The sequence below is a fragment of the Phyllopteryx taeniolatus genome, chromosome 1 (genome assembly GCF_024500385.1).
Source record: "Phyllopteryx taeniolatus isolate TA_2022b chromosome 1, UOR_Ptae_1.2, whole genome shotgun sequence".
NCBI lineage: Eukaryota > Metazoa > Chordata > Actinopteri > Syngnathiformes > Syngnathidae > Phyllopteryx > Phyllopteryx taeniolatus.
The window spans coordinates 6,452,217-6,474,361 of record NC_084502.1 but is presented as its reverse complement, the minus strand read 5'-3'; the positions used below and the strand labels follow the sequence as shown (position 1 = coordinate 6,474,361).

General features: G+C 40.5%; 1 protein-coding gene across 7 annotated transcripts in view; it reads right to left on the bottom strand.

Annotated features, from left to right (window-relative positions):
- trim33 (tripartite motif containing 33) overlaps nucleotides 1-22,145 on the bottom strand; it is a 58,737-nt gene that overhangs the window by 10,900 nt on the left and 25,692 nt on the right. For 5 of the 7 annotated variants that reach the window (XM_061767035.1, XM_061767005.1, XM_061767022.1 and 2 more), the window contains 10 exons: nucleotides 18,556-18,688; nucleotides 17,270-17,386; nucleotides 17,027-17,141; nucleotides 16,655-16,801; nucleotides 16,112-16,229; nucleotides 13,745-14,052; nucleotides 10,372-10,566; nucleotides 6,815-6,871; nucleotides 6,398-6,598; nucleotides 4,496-4,628 (listed from right to left, as the gene is read on the bottom strand). In XM_061767035.1, coding sequence (XP_061623019.1) covers nucleotides 4,496-4,628; nucleotides 6,398-6,598; nucleotides 6,815-6,871; nucleotides 10,372-10,566; nucleotides 13,745-14,052; nucleotides 16,112-16,229; nucleotides 16,655-16,801; nucleotides 17,027-17,141; nucleotides 17,270-17,386; nucleotides 18,556-18,688 — 1,524 coding nt within the window. The remainder of the gene's footprint in view (nucleotides 1-4,495; nucleotides 4,629-6,397; nucleotides 6,599-6,814; nucleotides 6,872-10,371; nucleotides 10,567-13,744; nucleotides 14,053-16,111; nucleotides 16,230-16,654; nucleotides 16,802-17,026; nucleotides 17,142-17,269; nucleotides 17,387-18,555; nucleotides 18,689-22,145) is intronic. The other 2 variants (XM_061767027.1, XM_061767054.1) reach the window with 1 other exon arrangement.

The window sequence follows — 22,145 nt, the reverse complement described above, 5'->3', positions numbered from 1 at the left end:
CAATAAAGAAAAGAGAATTGATGTTAGTAAATACCTGGAGCCACCCTCTTTAAAAACCAAAGACTAAGTCCAAAAACTTGGTGTTCTGATAGATTCCGACCTGACTTTCAACAGTCATATCAAATCAATTACTAAAACTGCCTTTTACCATCTGAAGAACATATCCAGAGTGAAGGCTTGCATGTGTCAAGCAGACCAGGAGAAGCTCATCCATGCTTTTATCTCAAGTAGACTTGACTATTGTAATGGTCTTCTGACTGGACTCCCTAAAAAAGAGCATTAAGTGTTGCAGCTCCTTCAGAATGCTGCAGCTCGGATTCTGACTAGAACAAAGTGGTCAGAGAAAATTACTCCAATTCTAAAGTCTTTACACTGGCTTCCAGTCAGTTTTAGAATAGATTTTAAAGTTCTGATACTGGTCTATAAATCACGAAATGGTTTAAGTGCTGAATACACGAATGAAATGCTAATGGGATATAAACCCAGTAGGGCTCTGAGATCGACAGACTCAGGTCAAATAGTGGAGCACAGAGTCCAAAGCAAAGATGGTGAAGCAGCATTTAGCTATTATGCTGCACACAAATGGAATAACTTGCCAACAGAAGTGACATCAGCCCCAAGTGTGCAGGTTTTTAAGTCCAGGTTAAAAACTCGTACTTTTTCCCCATGCTTTTTAGAGCATTTCCACTTTTAAATGATATTTATTGCACTGTATGCTGTTTTAATTGTATTTTTGATTTTATTGTATTCGCTCTGGATAGCGTTGATTTTGGGGCAACATAAACAAGCATCTAACTACATTTCGGTCGGAAGGAAATATTTCAATGCGGCTATTGAGACTTTTCTCGAAGGAAAACTAAAGCAATTTTTAATTGAAATGTGCATTTACCTGGTCTGATTTGCTTAAAAGTTCAGCTTCATTTGCCTATTCAGTGTTACTTGGAAATTTATCTCAGATGCCTGTTCTACCTTTATTAAATTGCGCCCTTTTGATATTGTTTGAGAGGTTAGCTCCGTGGTGGGAGGTTGGCACATTCGCTTCACAGTTTAGTGGTTCTGGGTTCAAAACCCGGGCCCTTCCTGTGTGGAGTTTGCATGTTCTCGCTGTGCCAGTGGGGGTCAATTCCTCCAGCAGGGCTTTAACTGTTAAGAAATAAGAACTATCTACACAATGCCAATAATGGCGTGGGAGATTTATATTTATTAAATAATCATTAAGACCTTCAGCAATATCTTGTCACATCATATTTTCCTGCAGTAAAACAGTAGGTTGCACATATACTGTAGCTATAGAAAGAGAAAGCTGCAAAGTGATGGTTTCTTAGTGCTTTGGTCAAAGTATCAAGTATTTTCAAGTCAATGAGTTCAAGTCCAAGTGAAGTCACGAGTCAGTGCTGGTCGAGTCCAAGTCGAGTTGCAAGTCTTTTAACATATTGTCAAGTCAAGACTAAAGTCATCAAATTCATGACTCCAGTCCACACCTCTGGTGTGTGTGACGCGCGTACACACGCACACACAGAGTCTGCTATGATTCTATTGGCCCGTTGCACCACGCTCATGAAGAACAAGGAGACAGACCGCGCAACCTGAAAGATACTGTACTTCTAAATAAGTCTGCAAAGCCCCTCGCCGAACGGCGTCATCAACGAGTCGAGAGAACGTCGGACAGGTTAGCAATTGTGGCACATTCAAACGAATTAACTTCACATAGAAGTTTAACAATTCGGAATTATTTTGGGAGACGCAAGCTTGTGATCATAAATCAATAGTGTCGTTTGTAGATTCGCAGAGTCACGCACATGAAGTATACCACCAACTACTTAGCTTCATGCACATTATACACTATATATAGAGTGCCGTGAAAAAGTATTGGCCCCCAGTCAATTGACAGAGAACACTTTGAGACAAAGACATTGACAAAAAAAAAGTCCCTGAGCAATAAAGGGTTGCTCGTTATCTGGTAATGCCCGTACTTTTTTTTTTTTTTTTGACAATTGTGCAAAAAGATGCAGAGTCCTGTAGCACTTAAGAGACATAACGCACAAAATCCTATTTTTGGGACGCTCAACGTGCCAACGCTAAAGGACGATTCTTGATTAGAAGAGCTACAACGCTTAATAGAATTTGTTCAACAAGAAGGCTTATACTTTATTAATTCATTGTTTAACAAGAAATGGAACAGAAAATGGACATGGATAAGCCCAAAGGTAACACTAGCGTCATAGACTTACTTCCTGTCCAACGACAAAGGGGTATTTTTGAATTGCACCACCCTAAGCAAATTTGACATTGGAAGTGACCACAGATTGGTTCGGGTCAAAGTGCAAATCAACTGCCAACTTGAACGAAAGAAACGAAAGAGCAAGCTTAGCAAATTAAACTTCATTCAAGAAAGAAGCGCCGAGTTTCAAATACGTTTGGCTAATCGCTTTAAAGCTCTTCTAACGCTGGAAGAGACGGATCCGTCAAGACACGACGACAAAACTGTAAACGGGATTGTTCAAACTGCACACAAAGTAGCGCCATCAACATCCAGAATATCTAAACCTACTCTCGACTTAATGAAAAAGCGACGAGAAATTATCAACAACATTTTATATGTGGAATTGTGCAAGAGGATTCGGAAAAAGATACAAGAATTGAGAACTTGCAACGTTCGGCTTGTTCAGAAAACACTTCAAGCGGGACATGGAATAAAAAAAACAAAAACGTAAAACGTGCAATTCGCCACAAGAAAAGAATTTTTGGAACGATATTTAACAGCCGCCAAGAAGAAATCGTACAACGAGTTAAAGAATTTGATACAAACCTATACGGTGACCCTCACCGAATGATTACTGGAAAGCTAGAAGCAGACCCAGTTCCATGTATCCTGAATGAAGAGGTTGAAAATGCTATTAGTTCACTTAAGGCCGGTAAAGCTTGTGATCTGGATGACATTTCTGTTGAAATACTTAAAAGCAGGAGGGAACGAACTTAAGAAGATCCTTGTCAAACTATTTCAATGCCACTTGGACTTGCGAGAAGTACCGGCGACACGGAAAGACATTGGACCTAAGAACTTATCGCCCAATAAGCCTGCTCTCAACGATTTATAAAGTCTTTGCAAAGATATTGGTCAAAAAAATTGGAATCAAACTCGGTGAAGCACAGCCGATAGAACAAGCGGGTTTTCATAGCGGTTTTCATACTATGGACCACATACAGACAGTTCAACAAATAATTGAACGACACGAGTACGAAACGCCTCTCGTGTGTAGCCTAAAAAGCGTGTGACTCAGTCACCGCCACTTCGATACCGCAGGCGCTAGTAAAGCGAGGGATCGAGCCGACCTATATCAACATTCTACAATCAATATACAACGATTCTACAGGTTCAATACCAATTGATGATGAAAGAGTGCGAATACGTGGAGGAAACGGGGACAGGCAAGGCGACACGCTGTCTCCGAAGCTATTTACAGCTTGCCTTGAAGAAATATTTAAAAAGCTCAATTGGGAAAAAGAAGGGACTAAAAATTGACGGCGCTTATTTGAGCAATCTTCGTTTTGCAGACATTTTATTCTCCTACGACGCTGAACAACTACAGCGTCGTATTCAGGAATTAGAAAAATGAACAAAAGCAAAACAAAGGTCATGTTCAATGGTTACTGTCCACAAAAAGATATCAAAATGGAGGACTATGTCCTAGACGCCGTCGGCAATTACATCTATTTAGGCCAATTTGTAACAGTGGATGGAAATACAAACACTTAAGTTGAACGGCTTATGGAAGGCTGAGTGTTATATTCAAGGACAATCTTCCCATTTGCTTGAAAAGAAAAGTTTTCGATCAATGTATTTTACCAGTCCTCACTCACTTACGGTAGTGAAACTTGGTTATACAAAGACCACGTGTAACCCAAAGGAATATGGAACGCCAAATGTTGAAAATAAGCATTCGCGACAAGAAAAGAGGCAGTTGGATAGGACAGCAGACGAGAGTTACCGACGTCATTCCAAAAATAAAAAGCCTTCAATGGAAACGGGCTGGCCACGTTGCCCGAAGAGCCGACAAAAGGTGGATACCGCAGAAACTATCAATTGGATACCGCTGGACACAAAGCGACCACGGCGAAGACCTAAAAGTAGATGGATCCATGAAATCATTAAACACACCGGAATACACGGGACACAAATAGCAAAATGTCATAGTAGTTGGAAACGTGACGAAGAGGCCTTCATCCTGCAGTGGCTGATGATGAGGAAATATAATATTCTTCACATATATAGTATTTGAGTATACATGTATGAGAAAATGTGGATACACGCTCTTTTTTTTTTTTAATGTCGAGTCAAGGGATCGGGTCGGGACTCGGTATCGGCAGATCCTTAAATTCAAAGACTCTGGTGCAAAAAAATTTTTTTATCGGGATATCCCTAATAATAATACAATTTCAGTTGATGACGACTAATTAGGACTATTACAGCATGAATATGTAAGGGTTTGGGTACCTGACGATCCAGGCGAGTGTATAGAAAGTCCAGGGGAGGGGTTCATGTCCATTGAACCTGGCTGCTGTTGCGGGCCGGCAGTGATGACGCGCGTCAGGAGGTGGCTCAGGCGGCTGGAACCTGCATCCTCTAGCTAGGGAAACATAAATGGACAGTTGTGTTCAATTTTGTTGGTGTTAGAGATAAATGCAGATGACAAATAAAAAGCACATTAACCAAGTTCAGTGTTTGCCAGCAAACATCAGGTATCAGCCAATCATTTGAGCGCAGTGACCGGTTTAATCAAGAGAAGATTTATGAGCCTTAAACTGCGCTCTTTAAATACTGTAAAGTATTTTCTGAAAAACCACGCAGCACGTAGTAGCACTTTTCTTTAAACTGCGCTATAAAATTCATCTTTACATCTGACGTCTGTTCTGCACGAGGTGCAGTGGACATGAAAAGTCGACACACCCGTGTTCAAATGCCAGGTTTTCGCAATAGATAAATCCTTTCAGAACCTTTTCTACCACTGACAAAATTGACCTTTAACCTGCACAACAAGGGGATTACTAAAATAAAAAATTAAAAAACCTGGTTGCATAAATATGCACACCGTCCAACTAACATTGTTGCAGCACCTTTGTCATATATTACAGCACTCAGTCTTTTTCAGGAAGGAGTCTATCAGTGTGGCACATATTGATGTGGCAATATTTGCCCGTTCTTTGGTGGGAGAAAAAAAACAAAAAAAAACACTCCAAATGTCATATTACGAGAGCACACAAGCGTGATGCTGCCACCATCATTACCACCACCTGTAGGTATGGTGCTCTTTTGGTGATGAGCGGTGTTGTGCTTGTGCCGAACATACCTTTTGTAATTATAGCCCAAAAAATTCAACATTCATTTCATCGCACCAAGACATTTTTCTACGTGCATTTGGGAGATTTCAAGTGTGTCCCGCCCCCCTAAAATAAGGCCATATTTTACCACCCTACTCCATAACCCAGACATATGCGCTCTAAGATGTGACTACGAAAATGACAGGGAAAGCTAACTAGAACATCTGATCTTTATTTGAGGTTAATGACAGGCTGATTCTGACCCTGCATCTGTGTGACATGACGAAGAAGGAGCTGAGTGGAAAGGCAAAGCTCTCTGTTTACCGATCGATCTACGGTCCCACCCATGCCACGCTCACAAGGTGTGGGTTGTGACTGAAAAAACAACTGCAATGAGTTCCCTCCGCAGGGTGTCTGGGCTCTCTCAGATAGGGTGAGAAGCTCACGAGTAGAGCCACTGCTCCTCCGCATCGGGAGAGGCCAGTTGAGGTGCCTCGGGCATCTAGCTAGGATCCCTCTCGGATACCTATCCTGGTGAGGTGCTCCAGGACCAGGTCCAGGTCCGGGGGACAACCCAGGGCACGAGACTGTATCTACAGTCTGGCGGAGCTGGACAAACTGGCTGGGCAGAGGGAAGTCAGGACCTCCCCCACAACCCGACCCAAATAAGCAGAGAAAAATGGATGGATGGCTGATCTTGGTCTAATTCTTTTTATATCATAAAGACCTGGCATTTGAACAGAGCTGTGTAGACTTTTTCTTTTATTTCCACTGTATATGTTGTGGTAATGATGTGTCGTGAGCCACGTGGCATCAGTAAAAGGAAATTACAGCCACTTAGTGGCACAACTTATCTTTTGGGCTAATCCTCAGGGGGTTAAGGAAGGGTGGAAAATGTGGTGAGATATTTATTGAAGTGGACAACACGCCTAGCCGTAAAATGAGACAATGTCTACTAAGGCACAGCTCCCTATTTGAGGATTACAGAAAACAAAAATTCTAATTTAGGATTTAATTAACGTTGTTAAGCGGTTACTGGCACTATCTTGCTTTGAATAAATCATTTTAATAAGCACACCTGAATGGGCGGGATCTCCGGTAGACAGGGCAAGTTCTCTGGGTTCGTGACTGAGGGGATGAGCTCAATGGGACCGATGACAGGGTTGGCAGGGCCTCGATGAGCGTGTGCTCCTGCCATGCTGGCACTGGTGGGACTTGTGGGGTTTGCATTGTGGCCCGACGCCACTGGGAAGGGGCCGGCATGGCCTGGGTTGGAATGCTGATTGAAAACCAGGAAGGATTCAGGGGGGGAAAAGGAAGACAGAGGAGAAGAGAAATGTAGGGAAAACAAGAAAGCAGGTCACTCAGTGAGTTCTATCAAAAAATAACATTAAACATTGAGTTTGCTGTGCGAAGATGGTTGCCAATCATGCATTTGGATGACAAACATGCGTCACAAAATGCACGAATGACAAGTAGGAAAAAGGTACCAAACCCCGGATTGCAGTAAGAAACGATATCTTTGGTGGCTCATCTCAGATTCTAACGATATCTGGACACAGAAACAAACATGGCGGGGTATAGTGGAGGTTTCGCTTACCAGTCTTACATGCAGGAAGTAAGTGTACATATACATATCTGTATATGGCATATTTATTGCTATAATGACTGAGGAAACTTAAGGTTAATCAATATCCGCTATATTTGAAAAAACATCATACTTTAATTTTGTCATATACCAGTTCATAAAATGCATACCTTGACTAAAATAGTAAAACTCAAATAATCACTCATTGGTAAAATACTGATTATTCTAGACATTTATTTATTTATTAATTTTCCATAACTAGCGTCTATCAACTTGCAATTTGACATTGAGAACTTCAGAACTATAACATGTAAATAATTCTGGTATATTTTATTTGATAGTATAAATATCACTAATGGGTGAGCATCAAAACAAGTATGTGAATAACACCATGACAGTATTTTTTGTACAGTCAAAGAAATTGACTCCGACTGAAACTAAATAACATTAAATGTGATGAATTCATTATATAGAATATTTAATCGCTTCATTAAAAAAAACCTCTACATATTGTTAAGAAACATGTAGCCGGTAGCTTAACGAACACACGCAGATATGTTGCTACGAACATGGATATCGTTAAAATGAGGGTTACAAACAACATATGGTGCTTAACAAACTGTCCACATAAAAAGCAGTTGCCAACTGTCAAGTGCATGCCAAAGGAACTGGTGGTCCTATAACGCTTTAGAACATACGACCAATCAGAAGCCCGAAGAAAATTATTTCCAGAAAAGGCACAACAACAACAATGGCAAAACCGCCACCCCCCCCCCCCCCCGCCCTCCCACCAGACGGTGGGGGTACCAAGAGTGGAGTACAGCTCCTCCCAAATATTTGACACAAGTTACCAGTGTAAGCAATGAGATATCGAAGCATGAAATATAAAGCAATACAAAACTAATACAGCGAAACCCCGTTTATCACCAAGGATACGTTCCAGACTCACCCGTAATAGGTGAAAATACAGAGAGACCATAATATGTTTTTTGTAACATTTTAACACTCCCACATGTTCTAAATACATTTTAACTTACAAAAGGTTAAAACACATTTACAAAAAAAAAAAAAAAAAACTACCTCACCCTGTGCGAAAAAGTAAACCGAATAACTGGTTGGGCCACCCCCAGCAGCAACAACTCGAATCGAGTGTTTTTTTTCTTTTGATAAAAATGTGTCTTTCAGATCTCTGTGGAGATGGAGATATTTTGTCCCACTCTTCCTTGTATATTTGTTTTAACTCAGCAATACTGGAGGGTTTTCCAGCATGAACGGCCTTCTTAAGCATTTCAATTGGATATAAGTCCGGACTTAACTAGACCACTCCAAAACCATTTTGTTGTTGCTGGTTTTTTTTTTTTTTTTTTAAGCCATTCAGAAGTTGACTTGCTGGTGTGTTTTGGATCGTTGTCCTGCTGCAGAACCCACAGCACAGCAAGACGTTCCGGTCCTAAATTGGCAAAGTAGCCCCAGACAATTACTCTACCACTACCATGTCTGACTGTTGGGGTAATGTTCTTTTTCTGAAATGCTGTGTTACAGTAACGCCGAGACACACACACCTTCCAAAAAGTTTAACTTTCCTCTCATCAGTCCATAGGATGCTTTCGCTAAAGTCTTCGGAATCATTCAGATGATTTGTGTTTTTTTTTTTTTTGTTTTTTTAAAAAGATGAGCCTTTGTTCTTTTTGATCAGCAATGGTTTTGGCCTTGAAACTCTGCAATGGTTGCCATTTTTGCCCAGTCTCTTCCATATTGTTGACCTTAACTGAGGGAAGGAAGTCCTCCAATTCTTTAGATGCTGTCCTGGGTACCTTTTGTGACTTCCTGGATGAATCGTCACCGGTTTCTTTTGGAAAGGTTCACCACTGTTCCATGTTTTCTTTATTTGTGGATAACGGCTCTCACCGTGGTTTATTGGAGTCCTAACTTTAGTAATGGCTTTGTAAGCCTTTCCAGATTGACAGATGTCAATTATTTTATTTCTCATCTGTTCTTGAATTTCTTCACATCATGGCATTTTGTTGCAACTTTGAGATCTTTTGACTGACTTCATTTTGTCAGACAGATTCTATTTTGGTTATTTCTTGATTGAACAGGTCTGGGTAATCAGGCTTGGGTGTGGTTAACTTAAAATTAACTTTCCTCCCCAAAAAAATTAACTTCCAAAAAATGTGATTAGCCACAGTTAATTCAATAACTGGCAATTACTTTTTCCACACAGGGCCAGGTAGCTTTGAATTTTTTTTCTTTGATAAATAAAGTCATTTAATAACTGCATTTTATGATATTTGCTGTACATACTAGGGCTAGCTAGTTGCATGCTATCTTGTGCCACCCCAGCTACCTACGAGCTATGCATCGCAAACTAATGCAGCTAAACAAGATGCGGAGGCGCAAAAGCGAAAGTTCGCTTAGTGTCAGGTGCCTACACGGCGTTAAGTCTCTATAAACGCCTGCACGGCAGTGAATAAATGACACCTTTTACAAGTATTGTTATCACGAAGGCAGGATGAGGAGTAATTAACAGGAGAAGGATGTAGAAGCCATGCTGATTGCTAAGCTATTGTGACATGTAGTCGCAAAACACCAAAATAAATGATTCGGTGATTCAGTACACTTGTCACATAGGTCTGGCTGGAACCGCGTTACAGTGGAATGGAGCCAACTTTGAAAGGCAAAATCGTCGGTAAATTAAGTGTCTGGAGAAAAAAACAATACACAATAGCGCTACACAGCCACACAGGACAATGAACAACCAGAAATGAATTAGTACGTCACCGTTACGTCACCTGAGAACAAGGGCATCGAAGTTTAAAAGTACATCAATATAATGAATATTTATGAGATAACATTTATTAGTTTATTCGTTACAGCAGCAATAGTTAATACAGGAAATACAAAATCAGCATGCAAGAGAGGACGTTTGGCTGCAACTGCGTTCACCATTACATTGATGTAATAAATATATTCAAATGAATACTGAAGCCGTCATTTATTAACAATTATGATTATAGAGTAATGATTGGGTTGTGCAATTTAACCGTATGCAGAATTAGTTTTCTATTACATGATATACTGTACGGCAATAACTGTCCCGTGGTCTTGATATAATTTGAAAATATAGAAATTTATTTATCTAGGTTGGCAGCTCTGCAGTCATAGCCATGCAATTGTGCTAATTATTGTCACAGTAATTTCTGCGTTGCTTTGGTTTTCGGCCAAGAATTTTCATTTTGGTGCACAAATAGTTAAAACCCAATAAAAAAAAAACAGAGGTAGGTGCAAACGATGAACTGCAATATATAACACTGAAAAAAAAAAACTTTCATCTGAGGAGATAATTGGAATAATTTGTGGTGCCACAAGAGATGAGAATGGAAAGATTTTCGACACCCAACGCCCCAAAATAAGTTTTCCAAAAAGTTCTGCGCGTCTGTCTCTGTGTGTGTGCATGTACAAACCTGTCGCTGTAGGTGAGACTGAATCATACTGGGATATTGCTGCCCGTTGTGTCTCGGCTGAGCTGTGGGTATCCTGCCCTGTGGTGGACCCGGGAGACGCATGTGGTGGGACGAGGTATACATGGAGGGAACGGGCCCACCGTTTAGGACCATTTGCCCCCTTGGGTGCTGCTGCATACTGATGAGTCTGGGAGGCTGGTCAGGAAATAATGTACAGATAGCAGGTTAGAAACACAAGCCAGTGAACACACAGATCACAGCAGTATCCTCGTTTATGAAAATGTATTTATTTATTTTTTTAATTGGAGAATGTCAAATCAAAGCCCTTTTGTATTAATTGCGCCAACACGTGTGTGCTTTCATAAGTGTTGGTTTATAATTGGTGACTGAACTTCCCATCAATACATGATATGTCAACCTGGATTTCCAAGGATGTTCACATTTAATTCTAATTTAATAAAAAATATCATGGAATTTAATTTAAATCCATACAAGGGGCTGCATCAACTAATCGATAAAATCGATATTTAAAAGCGCAACAAATTTCATTATTGAGTCGTGTCACGAAATTATTACATCGGTCACGCTGTGTCATGCGATTATTATGTTGTCAGACTACGGCAATCAAGAAAAGACAAACGTCTTGCTGAAATAAGCAGGGAGGTCCATGAAAAAGACTTTGCTTGGATGGCAGCATATGTTTCTCCAAAAACCTGTATGTACCTTTCAGCATTAATGGTGCCTTCATAGATGTGTAAGTTACCCATGCCATTGGCACCAACACAGCCCCATACCATCACAGATGCTGGCTTTTGACCTCTGCGTCCATAACAGTCCGGATGGTTCTTTTCCTCTTTGCCCCGGAGGACACGACGTCCACAATTTCCAAAAACAATTTGGAATGTGGACTCGTCGGTCCACAGAACACTTTTCCACTTTGCGTCAGTCCATCTTAGATGAGCTCGGGCCCAGAGAAGGCCGGCGGCGTTTCTGGGCGTTGTTGATAAATGGCCTTGCTTTGCATAGTAGAGTTTCAAGTTGCACTTATGGATGTAGCGCCAAACTGTATTTACTGACATTGGTTTTCTGAAGTGTTCCTGAGCCCATGCGGTGATATCCTTTACGCATTAATGTCGGTTTTTGATGCAGTGCCGCCTGAGGGATCGAAGGTCACGGGTATTCAATGTTGGTTTTCGGCTTTGCCGCTTAGATGCTTTGATTTCTCCAGATTCTCTGAACCTTTTGATATTATGGACCGTAGATGATGAAATCCCGAAATTCCTTGCAATTGAACGTCGAGGAACATTGTCCTTAACTGTTCAACTATTTTTACACACATTTTTAAATTATTTTTTTTAAGACTGGACAAGACTACAGCGTGCGACTAATTAGTCAATTAGTCATTAGGCATATGCGCCCTAATTTTGAATGGTGCAGCCCAAAAAAAAAAACAACTGAGGTGCCTAGTCATTTGAGGAAGAAAAAAAAACCATTTCAGTGACTTGAAAGGAGACACATGATGGATTTCATCATGGTCTCTAAAACAATCAGAAATAGTGAAGAGAGGGGGACCCGCTGTCTGATTGGCCGTGTGCGTGCACATTTGAAATGCGGGCACTCGCGTACATGGAGCTAAATTGTTTTCTGACAGCGAGCCTGTAGCTGCAGTTACAGAAAATTGAGCGGCATAAATGGAATTAGTTTCAGAGCCTAACGGCACCGCGATGATGTGGGAACATTTTGGATTCAAGCCAGATGAACGCTGCCAACCCGCTAACACCAACGAGCTGATAAGTCGACTTTGTATGAAGTCGCAACAAAGACAACAACTTAAAACCTCAAAGTGACAAAATCAATTTTAAATAGCCATCCCACCTAATTTCTTCAGTTGAGAACAAAAAACACGGTGGGACATCTCCAGGTTCCCATCAGCTTGCAATTATGTAACCCTTTCCCCCAACAATGCAAATACATACGTGAATATCGCACACGTATGCTCACTATACAGTATAGTGTTACTATTTTAAGAAATGTAGCTATTGAACATGCGTTTAAAGAAAGGCTGCACAGTTTTAAAAAGTCAAATCTTAAATCAAAACAGGTTGCTTTGATCCATTTGTCATTAATGTTGCTACTTTTTCTTGAAGAAGAAGAATCATCTTTTATTGTCATGAACATGCATGCATGCATGCACACGAAATTTGTTCTCTGCATTGAACCCATCACAGTGAACACATACACATGTTAGTGGAACACACTGGAGCAGGGGGCAGCTGAAGCGCCCGGGGAGCATTTCGGGGTATCAGTGTCTTGCTCAAGGACACCACAGCCGTGAGTCCGGGGGATGTTGGCGGATGGTCCAGTCGGGGTTTTGAACCTTGGTCCCCCACGGTGGCAGGCGATGAGCTTAACCATTGGGCCACGGCTGTCTTAACCAACTGGAAACTTGATTGGCAGTATATTGCCTGTTAAGGCATTAGGGACTGTTTATAGCTCTGTGCCAAAATTTAATATTTGTTGAAGTGCAATTTTTGTCAACAGTTTTATGTATACTTCATTTATTGTTCTACATTACGTCAACGTTCATTGTTAGAATTAAAAGAGAAATGTTCTTTAAAAAAAAAAAGGGTCTACTTGAATTGTCATTATATCAGTTGCACAAAAAACAATACTATCGTTTGTCGTTTTGGGAAAATACAATATATCGTCCTAAGAAATTTGCTATCATGACAGGCCTAACTAAACACATTGCATACTGAGGGAGAGCAAGCGCAATGGATAACACAAAAATATTGTACAAACAGTATAAAAAAAATAGAGTAACTCCTGTAATAAAAATCTGCAATATAGTGGGTCCTCGAAGCAAGAACCGTGATATAGCATAGGATTACTGTATCTGTATTCCGGAAAGATAAATTGCAGGGATTCATTGTTCCCGGGTTGCAACTCATTGTTTCCATGACGTACATCCCGGGACTAACACTCTCAAGTATAAAACGATCTATGCCTATGAGCATTGAGACTATTGTTTGAAGAAATGGGGTATATAAAGCATCTCTTGTGAATACAGAATCTTAATACATTAGTCACTGACTCATTGACAAATGCCTTGGGAGAGTTCTCTCAATGCACTTATTAGTCTTGTGCAAGTCTTCATGCCTAATTCTGCATCTCAAAATACCATGACACATTCTAACCAATTATCACTTTTACGTCTAATACTGAAAAAGCACACACAAGCAAATCAAACCGCAGGTGATAACTGTACATTTATACTCGAAGACCTTTTGATTTGAATAATACTTAATGTGATGTAGAAGGCCTCCAGCTTTCCTACAGTGTTGATGGGCGCTCCTAACTATGACACCGTTACCTGCTGCTGAACCATGGGTGGGACAGTCTGTCTGGAATGTTGCTGAGGCATTTGCGAAGCAAGGCGCATCTGTTGCTGCATCTGCTGCTGCTGTTGTTGCTGCTGCTGCTGGTGGTGGTGCTGTTGCTGGAGATGTTGCTGCTTCTGTGCGAAGGCTGCCTGCTGCATGTGCTGCAGACGGAGCTGGGCCAGATTGATCTGCCCTTGACTTTTGCCGTGTTGACCTTGGCCTGGTGAAATGGGAGCGCCGCCACCCATCATATTGGGTGGATGCGCAGGGGGCGGTGGCTTCTCGATGATCAGATTACCTGGATTTGGAAAAGGTCATCAAAGAAACAGTGGAGTGGATGGTTAGGAATTAATTTATTACAGCATACATAATTTTCTAGCTATACAATGACCTTTGGAACTTGAACACAATCTGATCCAGGAGCATGGCCTTTGTTCTCTTTACTCTGGTTTATCACCACTGATACGCCTGTTAAAGGGTAAAAACAAAAAAGCCAAAGAAAATTCAAAGAAAATTGTTCAAGTGCTGGATTCTTGTTGAACTCTTACACTGCAAGTTTAACATGAGATTTTGAGTTGTTTGATCATCTATCTGTTCGAGTTCCAAGTGTCCACGCTACATGGTCAGTCCAGCGGCAGCTAAAACTACTTTAGATGTTGAAATCAGATGCTGGATCAATATTTGCATCCAGTGCCTCAAAGCTATCAGTGTAGTATAACTACAAAGTCGCAGGTTTGGGCAGCAAATGAACAGGGCCCAGTATTTCAAAAAAAAAAAAAAAAAAAAAAAAGAATCTGGACAAGATTAATTGGGATTTTGTAATCCCTTGTTCTCCTATCACGGATCAAATTGGTCTTCTAGTTTTTGTCATGGTATTGAAAGGAACTTTCAAATAGGCTCAATCTGATCTGGATACTACAAAATCAGGATTACAGAATCCAGATTTGAGGTTTTACAGTATTATTATTATTATTATTATTATATTTGTAGCCTTCGCCTGTTTAATTTTTATTCTGCTATTCTACAAGTTGCCTTCAGCACGATATGCTATTTATCACTTCGTTTAGACAAAGTATTTTGGATTTAAGTGTCTGGGGATGTCAGGTCAATATGTTAATCTTATGAGGGATTATGCAATTATTGACCAAAATAATGATTTACACAGCCCAGTGGTTTTCAACTTTTTACACCAAGTACCACTTAAAAATTACTTTCCTCTGCAAGTAACATCAAGATGACCAATGTTAAAATACAGTAGCGCAGTAGGCCTAAAGATTCATGAAAAACAAGAGAGGTTTTAAAGGTTTTAACATTAGCACTGTGCTGAAATATAGTAAAATATAAAACTGCACTTTAATAATGCCTAAATTAAAATGTATTGCACATTAAAAAAAAGAATGTTTACCTAAATGTTTAAAAACAACATTTTAAAAGATTCAATACAAATGTATTGAATTTACAGGTTAAACATAACTGAACTGAACTTCTTTTGTGTACCACTAGAGAGAACCCACGTACCGCCAGTGCTACTAATACCACAGTTTGACAATCACAGTCATAGCCTACTGCCCTTGATGGGGATGTTTAAGGTAACCATAATATTTAGTGTAATAATCTGAAGTTAAATTTTATAACTGTGAATTGGTTGGGTCGGTAGGCCTATTTTTCTGTAATATTACACAATATATGGTAAATTGTAAATGGCCTGCACTTATATAGCGCTTTGTTTACATCATCACAGTGCCCAAAGCGCTTTACAAAGCCTCGCATTCACCCATTCACACACCAATGGGATCAGGATAATCACGATGTTTAGCAACAAAACTATCCTAATCCCAACATTGGAATTTCAAAATATCCAAGAACAGGATTTGATCAGGCTTCTGGGTAGGATTGGATTACCAAATCCATATCCCAATTTTACTTGGATCAGGATCACATATCGTGGTTTGTAATGCTCCATTTTAGATGTAATTCTATCCAGACCAATCTGATCCCAGATTAAATGTTTGGAATTTGCATTAAAGTGCATCTTGATTCTGGGCTACCATTGGGAATGCCTCGCATTCTGACAGCATTGTATGAACATACCAATTCAGCAATTTACAGTTCGCTGAGGCTGGAGCCAATACAGGGTTGTGGGATGCTATATTGTCATCATGCCTTGGTATTGACAGTGAAACTTCATAGGTTCTTGCTATGCAAGTGCTACACGTCTACAGCCTTTGCTGGAAACCAGCGGTGTTACCGCATAATGCTGTTAAACAACCAAATGGTGTTGCTTTCGTGCTTGGTGGTGGCAAAATAAGGACTAAAAATTGAACATTTTAAAATTCTGCTAACATACGCTCCCATACCTAAATTCACCACATTTTTGGCCCAGAAGGTGGGGTCACAGAAAAATCGTACTTCTCCATTGGACACGGGCACTGGCTCTAGTCTCGCCTTAAAGAGCTGGCGGAGCTGGAACAAGATCTGTAAGTACAGACAGAAACACACTAATTTGTTGACCTGAATTCATCCATCCATCCATTTTCTGAGCCGCTTCTCCTCACAAGGCTCGCGGGAGTGCTGGAGCCTATCCCAGCTATCTTCGGGCAGGAGGCGGGGTACACCCTGAACTGGTTGCCAGCCAATCGCAGGGCACACATAAACAAACAACCATTCACACTCACATTCACACCTACGGGCAATTTAAGAGTCTTCAATCAACCTCGCATGCATGTTTTTAGGATGTGGGAGGAAACCGGAGTGCCACGCAGGCACGGGGAGAACATGCAAGCTCCAAACAGGCGGGGCCGGGGATTGAACCCCAGTCCTCAGAACTGTGAGGCAGACGCCTTTCTGGTTCAATAAAATACTACGGTACATTCCACGTAAGATGCTGCTCAACAACATACCGGTCTCTTGCTATAAAGCAGTGCTGTGCTGCTGCCAGTCGAAATGGCCCATTGGCAGAAGTTCAGCACATGGTGGATCTGCTGGGCCAGCTGAGTTGTATCCTTATGCTGGGCCATCAGCCTTGCACTGCGCTCTTTGGTCACAGTCTAGACACAAACGTGAATATTTCAAAATCAAATTACAGTTGAACATTGTCAAATATCGACAGCGAGGAGGGTTTGAGCAGCGGTGCAAATCCTACAGCCCCTCATTTTGATCCAAAACAAGGGGGGGAAAAAAAATAATGAACTTGTTTAAAAAGTCCAACAACATTTAATGCATACAAGTAGCAGACACAAAGAAAGACGAGTTGATCAGATAAATTATCTTACCTCCAGCTGCTGTAATAAAGACTTCCCTTTTTTGTTAATCTCATTTATCAGAGTAAACACCGCAATCTTGATCTCGTGTTCAACCTTCTTATGGGTTTCGGACAGTTCTTTTAACCTGGATTAAAAAAAAAAAAAAAAAAACATGAAAAGCCTTGGGTAAACCATGTACTGGTAATTCATGTTATTTTGGTAAGGAATTTACCAATGCATGTCAATTGGTCACAAAGAGTGACTTTTACTCACCTGTTTTGTACTTGAGATACTGAGTAATGGACATAGTTTTTCTTCTCTTGTAATTTGGTCACGGTTGACTCAATGATGCCTTTATGGTTATGAAAAGCTTCCTCCAGGAACTGATACCTAAAAAACAGTTTTTGTCACCGACAACTTTCAGTTAACAGAATCATTAATTATAAGCAAGACTTCATAAAATGGATGAATAAATACAATAGGGATGGACGGATATCTATGTCTCATGGTTCAGTTTTATCACGGTATTAGCCTCAAGGTAAGGTAATTGTTGCGATATCGTGGGAAAGCTGACAGTGTTGCAGTAAGACTCGGTATTGCAGGAATGTTCGCAGTACAGGTGGGGCAAAGAGGAGACCCGAAAGACCTTTTTCCCCGACCGATAGGTTTTAGTAGTTTGTGCGTTTTCCCACAGGATTTTGTGGAAAAAGATATCTTCAAATCAGATATTACCGTGCACTTCTATCCCCGTCTATCCAATGTCTACATTCATACACCTGCAAAATGCTATTATTGCTGCAGCAATAATCATGCCATGCTCATAATAATCAAATTGAGAAATTGTCTGTTTACCAATTTGACAGGATTTGTCATACTTTTGAATTCATAACTGATGTGATGGTGTAAGAAGATATATTTTCCTAAGCAGCCTCTGTAATATGTTTTCATTTGAAATGTATACATGTCGTCTAACGAGAGCAAAGTATTTTAGATTTATTTTTGCTTTAACGTCTCTCTACTTGTATGGAGTCGACCTTTTTTCATTATTTCATTTTTGGCACTACAGGAACGGTACTAACAAGGAAAAAGATGTTTGTTTGAGCCCAAGTGTCATGGGGAGTGGGAATCGTTATTTCCTCTCTGCGAGATGTTCTTTCACCCAGGACCTTCCACTTTGGATAACACTCACGACTCCACTAGAGAATGTTACTGACACAATATGCTTAAATTTGGAGGATTGTCTCCGATCCCGCGGAGGGCCGACTCACAGGGCTTCCTGGTAGCAGTCACCGAGCCGTCCAATCGGGTGCGTGTTACTCTCATAAAGAAGTCGAGCGCCGTAGCAGACTGGTTAAGCGACGCGGCCATGCATAGCCGACCCAAAACAAAATTGTAAGCACAACGCCTCATTATTTTACACCGAGACAAGACCGCGACGATATCAAGGCACTTTTAATACCGTGATAGTGAATATTGAACCATCCCTAATAAACAACAAATCATGCAACTCTGCTTAACAGGCATACTGTCCATTTTCTTAAGATAGCTTAAAAGACTACCGATGCTCCTTGTGCTCAAGCAGCTGGCAGTCCCGGCAAGTCAAAGTGTCACAGGTCTCACAGAAAAGCTTGAGTGGCTCTTGCTTGTGGATGGGACAAAAAACGGGCCTCTGTCCAGATGCGCTCACAGACTCTGGCAACACAGAGGAGAAACGCCCCCGTGAATGAAATATTTAAAAGATGCTTGCAAACGTACCATCAACACCAGCTTGAGATGCTAATATTCAGCAAATGACAAAATGATGGATGCCCGCAAGCGACGTCACCAGTCATGACGGTACAATATTAAACTTCATTATGTAAACATAACAGATGATTGAAGTGTGACTTACTTTACTGCTGCAGCATTTAACTCCTTCACTGCAGTAGGATATTACAATATTTCAACATTTTCATGTTCATCAACTAACTAGGGCTGGGGCTTTTCGACAGTTTCGACGCATTTCTACACAGCTTACGTTACAACTGCTGTATTTAAAGCACTCTTCTTACCACAGTACGATATTACATTATTTAAACGAAACAGATGCCGATCATGGTCCATCGCTTTCAACTCAAATCAATATATTTACAAAGTACAGTTAGATTCCCTGAATTACAGTTACAGGTTCAACTATTGTGTTATAAAATATACTTGGTTACTTTTAAAAGTATTTCTGTACTTTTTCTAGTCATATTTTGACTTCAGTAACATTTCTTCAGCTCAATTAATTGCTACAATGGAATATTACCATAGAAATATTGCCACGATGTTGTTTACTGTTACAGGTTAAATTATACTGTTATAAAAAATAATTACCTTTAAAAGTATTTCTGTACTTTTTCTACTCATTTTGACTTTAGTAACTCTTGATCAAGGGTTTCTTCAGATCAATTCATTGCTACAATATGATATCATCGATATATTACCACAATATTGTATGCACGCAACTCTTCGCATTCTCCTCTTTAGTACTCAACAGTATGATTGTTAGTATCAACCTGTTGCTTGACTAAAAGTGTTAAAAAACAACATCAACATGTGATGGTTCTCTTCATATATAACTGGGAAAGATCATAATCTTACATTTTAAAAATACCCCAGTTGCTTGTTAATCCGTAGCATACTGAGGTGATGACAATTTGAGTCTGTATATCAATATGAGGGTGTATGATCAACTGTATAGCACGAGCCATCAAATGACAGTATTTGAATTAATACAGTGGTATCATATATTTGCATCTACATGATATTCATGCACGGGTTCAAAAAAAAATTTAATACAAGCCACTCACCAGTTACTTCAGTAGTTTTTTTTTCACTGAATACTCAACTCTTATCTCAAGTACTTATTTGGTAGACTACTTTTTACTTTTACTTGAGTCACATTATCCTAAGTATGAGCATGTACTCCTCCATCAGTAGCCTACTTTTTGTGTTTTTGACTACTTAACCTACCTCTACACATACACATTCCATAAATTACGAGAAAACTTACAGGAGATGATGCACTACAGGGGATAAGGGGTAATTACTTGCATCAGGGAGTAAAAATATCCAAGTAAGCCAACTCAGGAACCCCCCCCCCAATTACAAATCATACCACGAGCCACTATGATGATGATACGCCAGTTATTCATTTAGTTTTGTTTAATCCTTTTTCTTTTTACCATTTGGTTTATTTGTGAAGTTATTAAATTTTAGGTATTCTATTCTTACAGTATAGTATACAGTATTTCTCATTTGCTGAAACCCAAAACCCTATTCTTTGAACCGTTTGTATGTTTTCCTCATTACTAAAACAATGTAACATACAAAAAACACGACCTGCAAAGTTCATTTATGTACAGTTTTCATTACCCCGATGTTGACAGGATCATCTTTTATAAGTTCAATAAATTACTGGGTGTGATATATAATTTGAACCATAACCAGTCACCATAATTATATAGACTATTATATTTTTCGGAATATTCAGTGGCGGGAATAATTCTTTGATCCCTCACTGAATTTGTAAATTCCCCCTCTGACAAAGACGTGATTGGTCTGTAATTTCAGTGGTAGGTTTATTTTAACAGTCAAAGACAGAATATCTTAAAGCCAATCCAGCAAATCTTTTTTTTTTTTTTAGGTCAAAAACAAACAGACTGCAAAAAAATACCATTGTTGTTTTTAAAGTTGGGGTGGATGTATCTCAGAAAAACTTCAATCATGGATGTTAGTAAGTCAGGAGATCAACAATCGCATTACTGATAATACGACGACGACTTCTTTTGCTTTGGGCTTGTTTGTTAAGGGTCGCCACAGCGCGTCATCCTTTTCCATGTCAGCCTACCTCCTGCATCCTCCTCTCCAACACCAACTGCCCTCATGTCTTCCCTCACGACGTCCATCAACCTTCTCTTTGGTCTTCCTCTCGCTCTCTTGCCTGGCAGCTCCATCCTCATCATCCTTCTACCAATATACTCACTCTCTCTCTCCTCTGGACGTGTCCAAACCATCCAAGTCTGCTCTCTCTAACTTTGTCTCCAAAACATCGAACCTCGGCTGTCCCTCTGATGAGCTCATTTCTAATTTCATCCAACCTGGTCACTCCGAGAGCGAACCTCAACATCTTCATTTCCGCCACCTCCAGCTCTGCTTGCTGTCGTCTCTTCAGTGCCACTGTCTCTAATCCGTCCATCATGGCCGTCCTCACCACTGTTTTATAAACTTTGCCCTTCATCCTAGCAGAGACTCTTCTGTCACATAACACACCTGACACCTTCCCGCTTGGACCCGTTTCTTCACTTCCTGACCACACTCACCATTGCTCTGGACGGTTGACCCCAAGTATTTATGGTCCTCCCCCCTTGCTATCTCTTCTCCCTGTAGCCTCACTCTTCCCCCACCACCTCTCTCATTCATGCACATATATTCTGTCTTACTTCGGCTAATCTTCATTCCTCTGCTTTCCAGTGCATGCCTCCATCTTTCTAACTGTTCCTCCATCTGCTCCCTGCTTTCACTGCAAATCACAATGTCATTTGCAAACATCATGGTCCAGGGGGATTCCAGTCTAACCTCATCTGTCAGCCTATCCACCACCACTGCAAACAGGAAGGGGCTCAGGGCTGATCTCTGATACATTGTCACACCTACAACACACCTCACCACTGTTCTGCTGCCCTCGTACATGTCCTGTACTATTCTAACATACTTACTTCTCTGCCACTCCAGACTTCCTCATGCAGTACCACAGTTCCTCTCTGGGTACTCTGTCATAGGCTTTCTCTAGATCACAAAGACACCATGTAGCACCTTCTGACCTTCTCTGTACTTTTCCATCAACATCCTCAAGGCAAATAATGCATCTGTGGTACTCTTTCTAGGCATGAAACCATACTGTTGCTCGCAAATACTCACTTCTGTCCTGAGTCTAGCCTCCACTACTCTTTCCCATAACTTCATTGTGTGGCTCATCAACTTTATTCCTCTATAGTTCCCACAGCTCAGCACATCACCCTTGTTGGGCATCAGCACACTTTTCCTCCATTCCTCAGGCATCTTCTCACACGCTAGAATTGAACAAGCTGGTCAAAAACTCCACAGCCACTTCTCCTAGATGCTT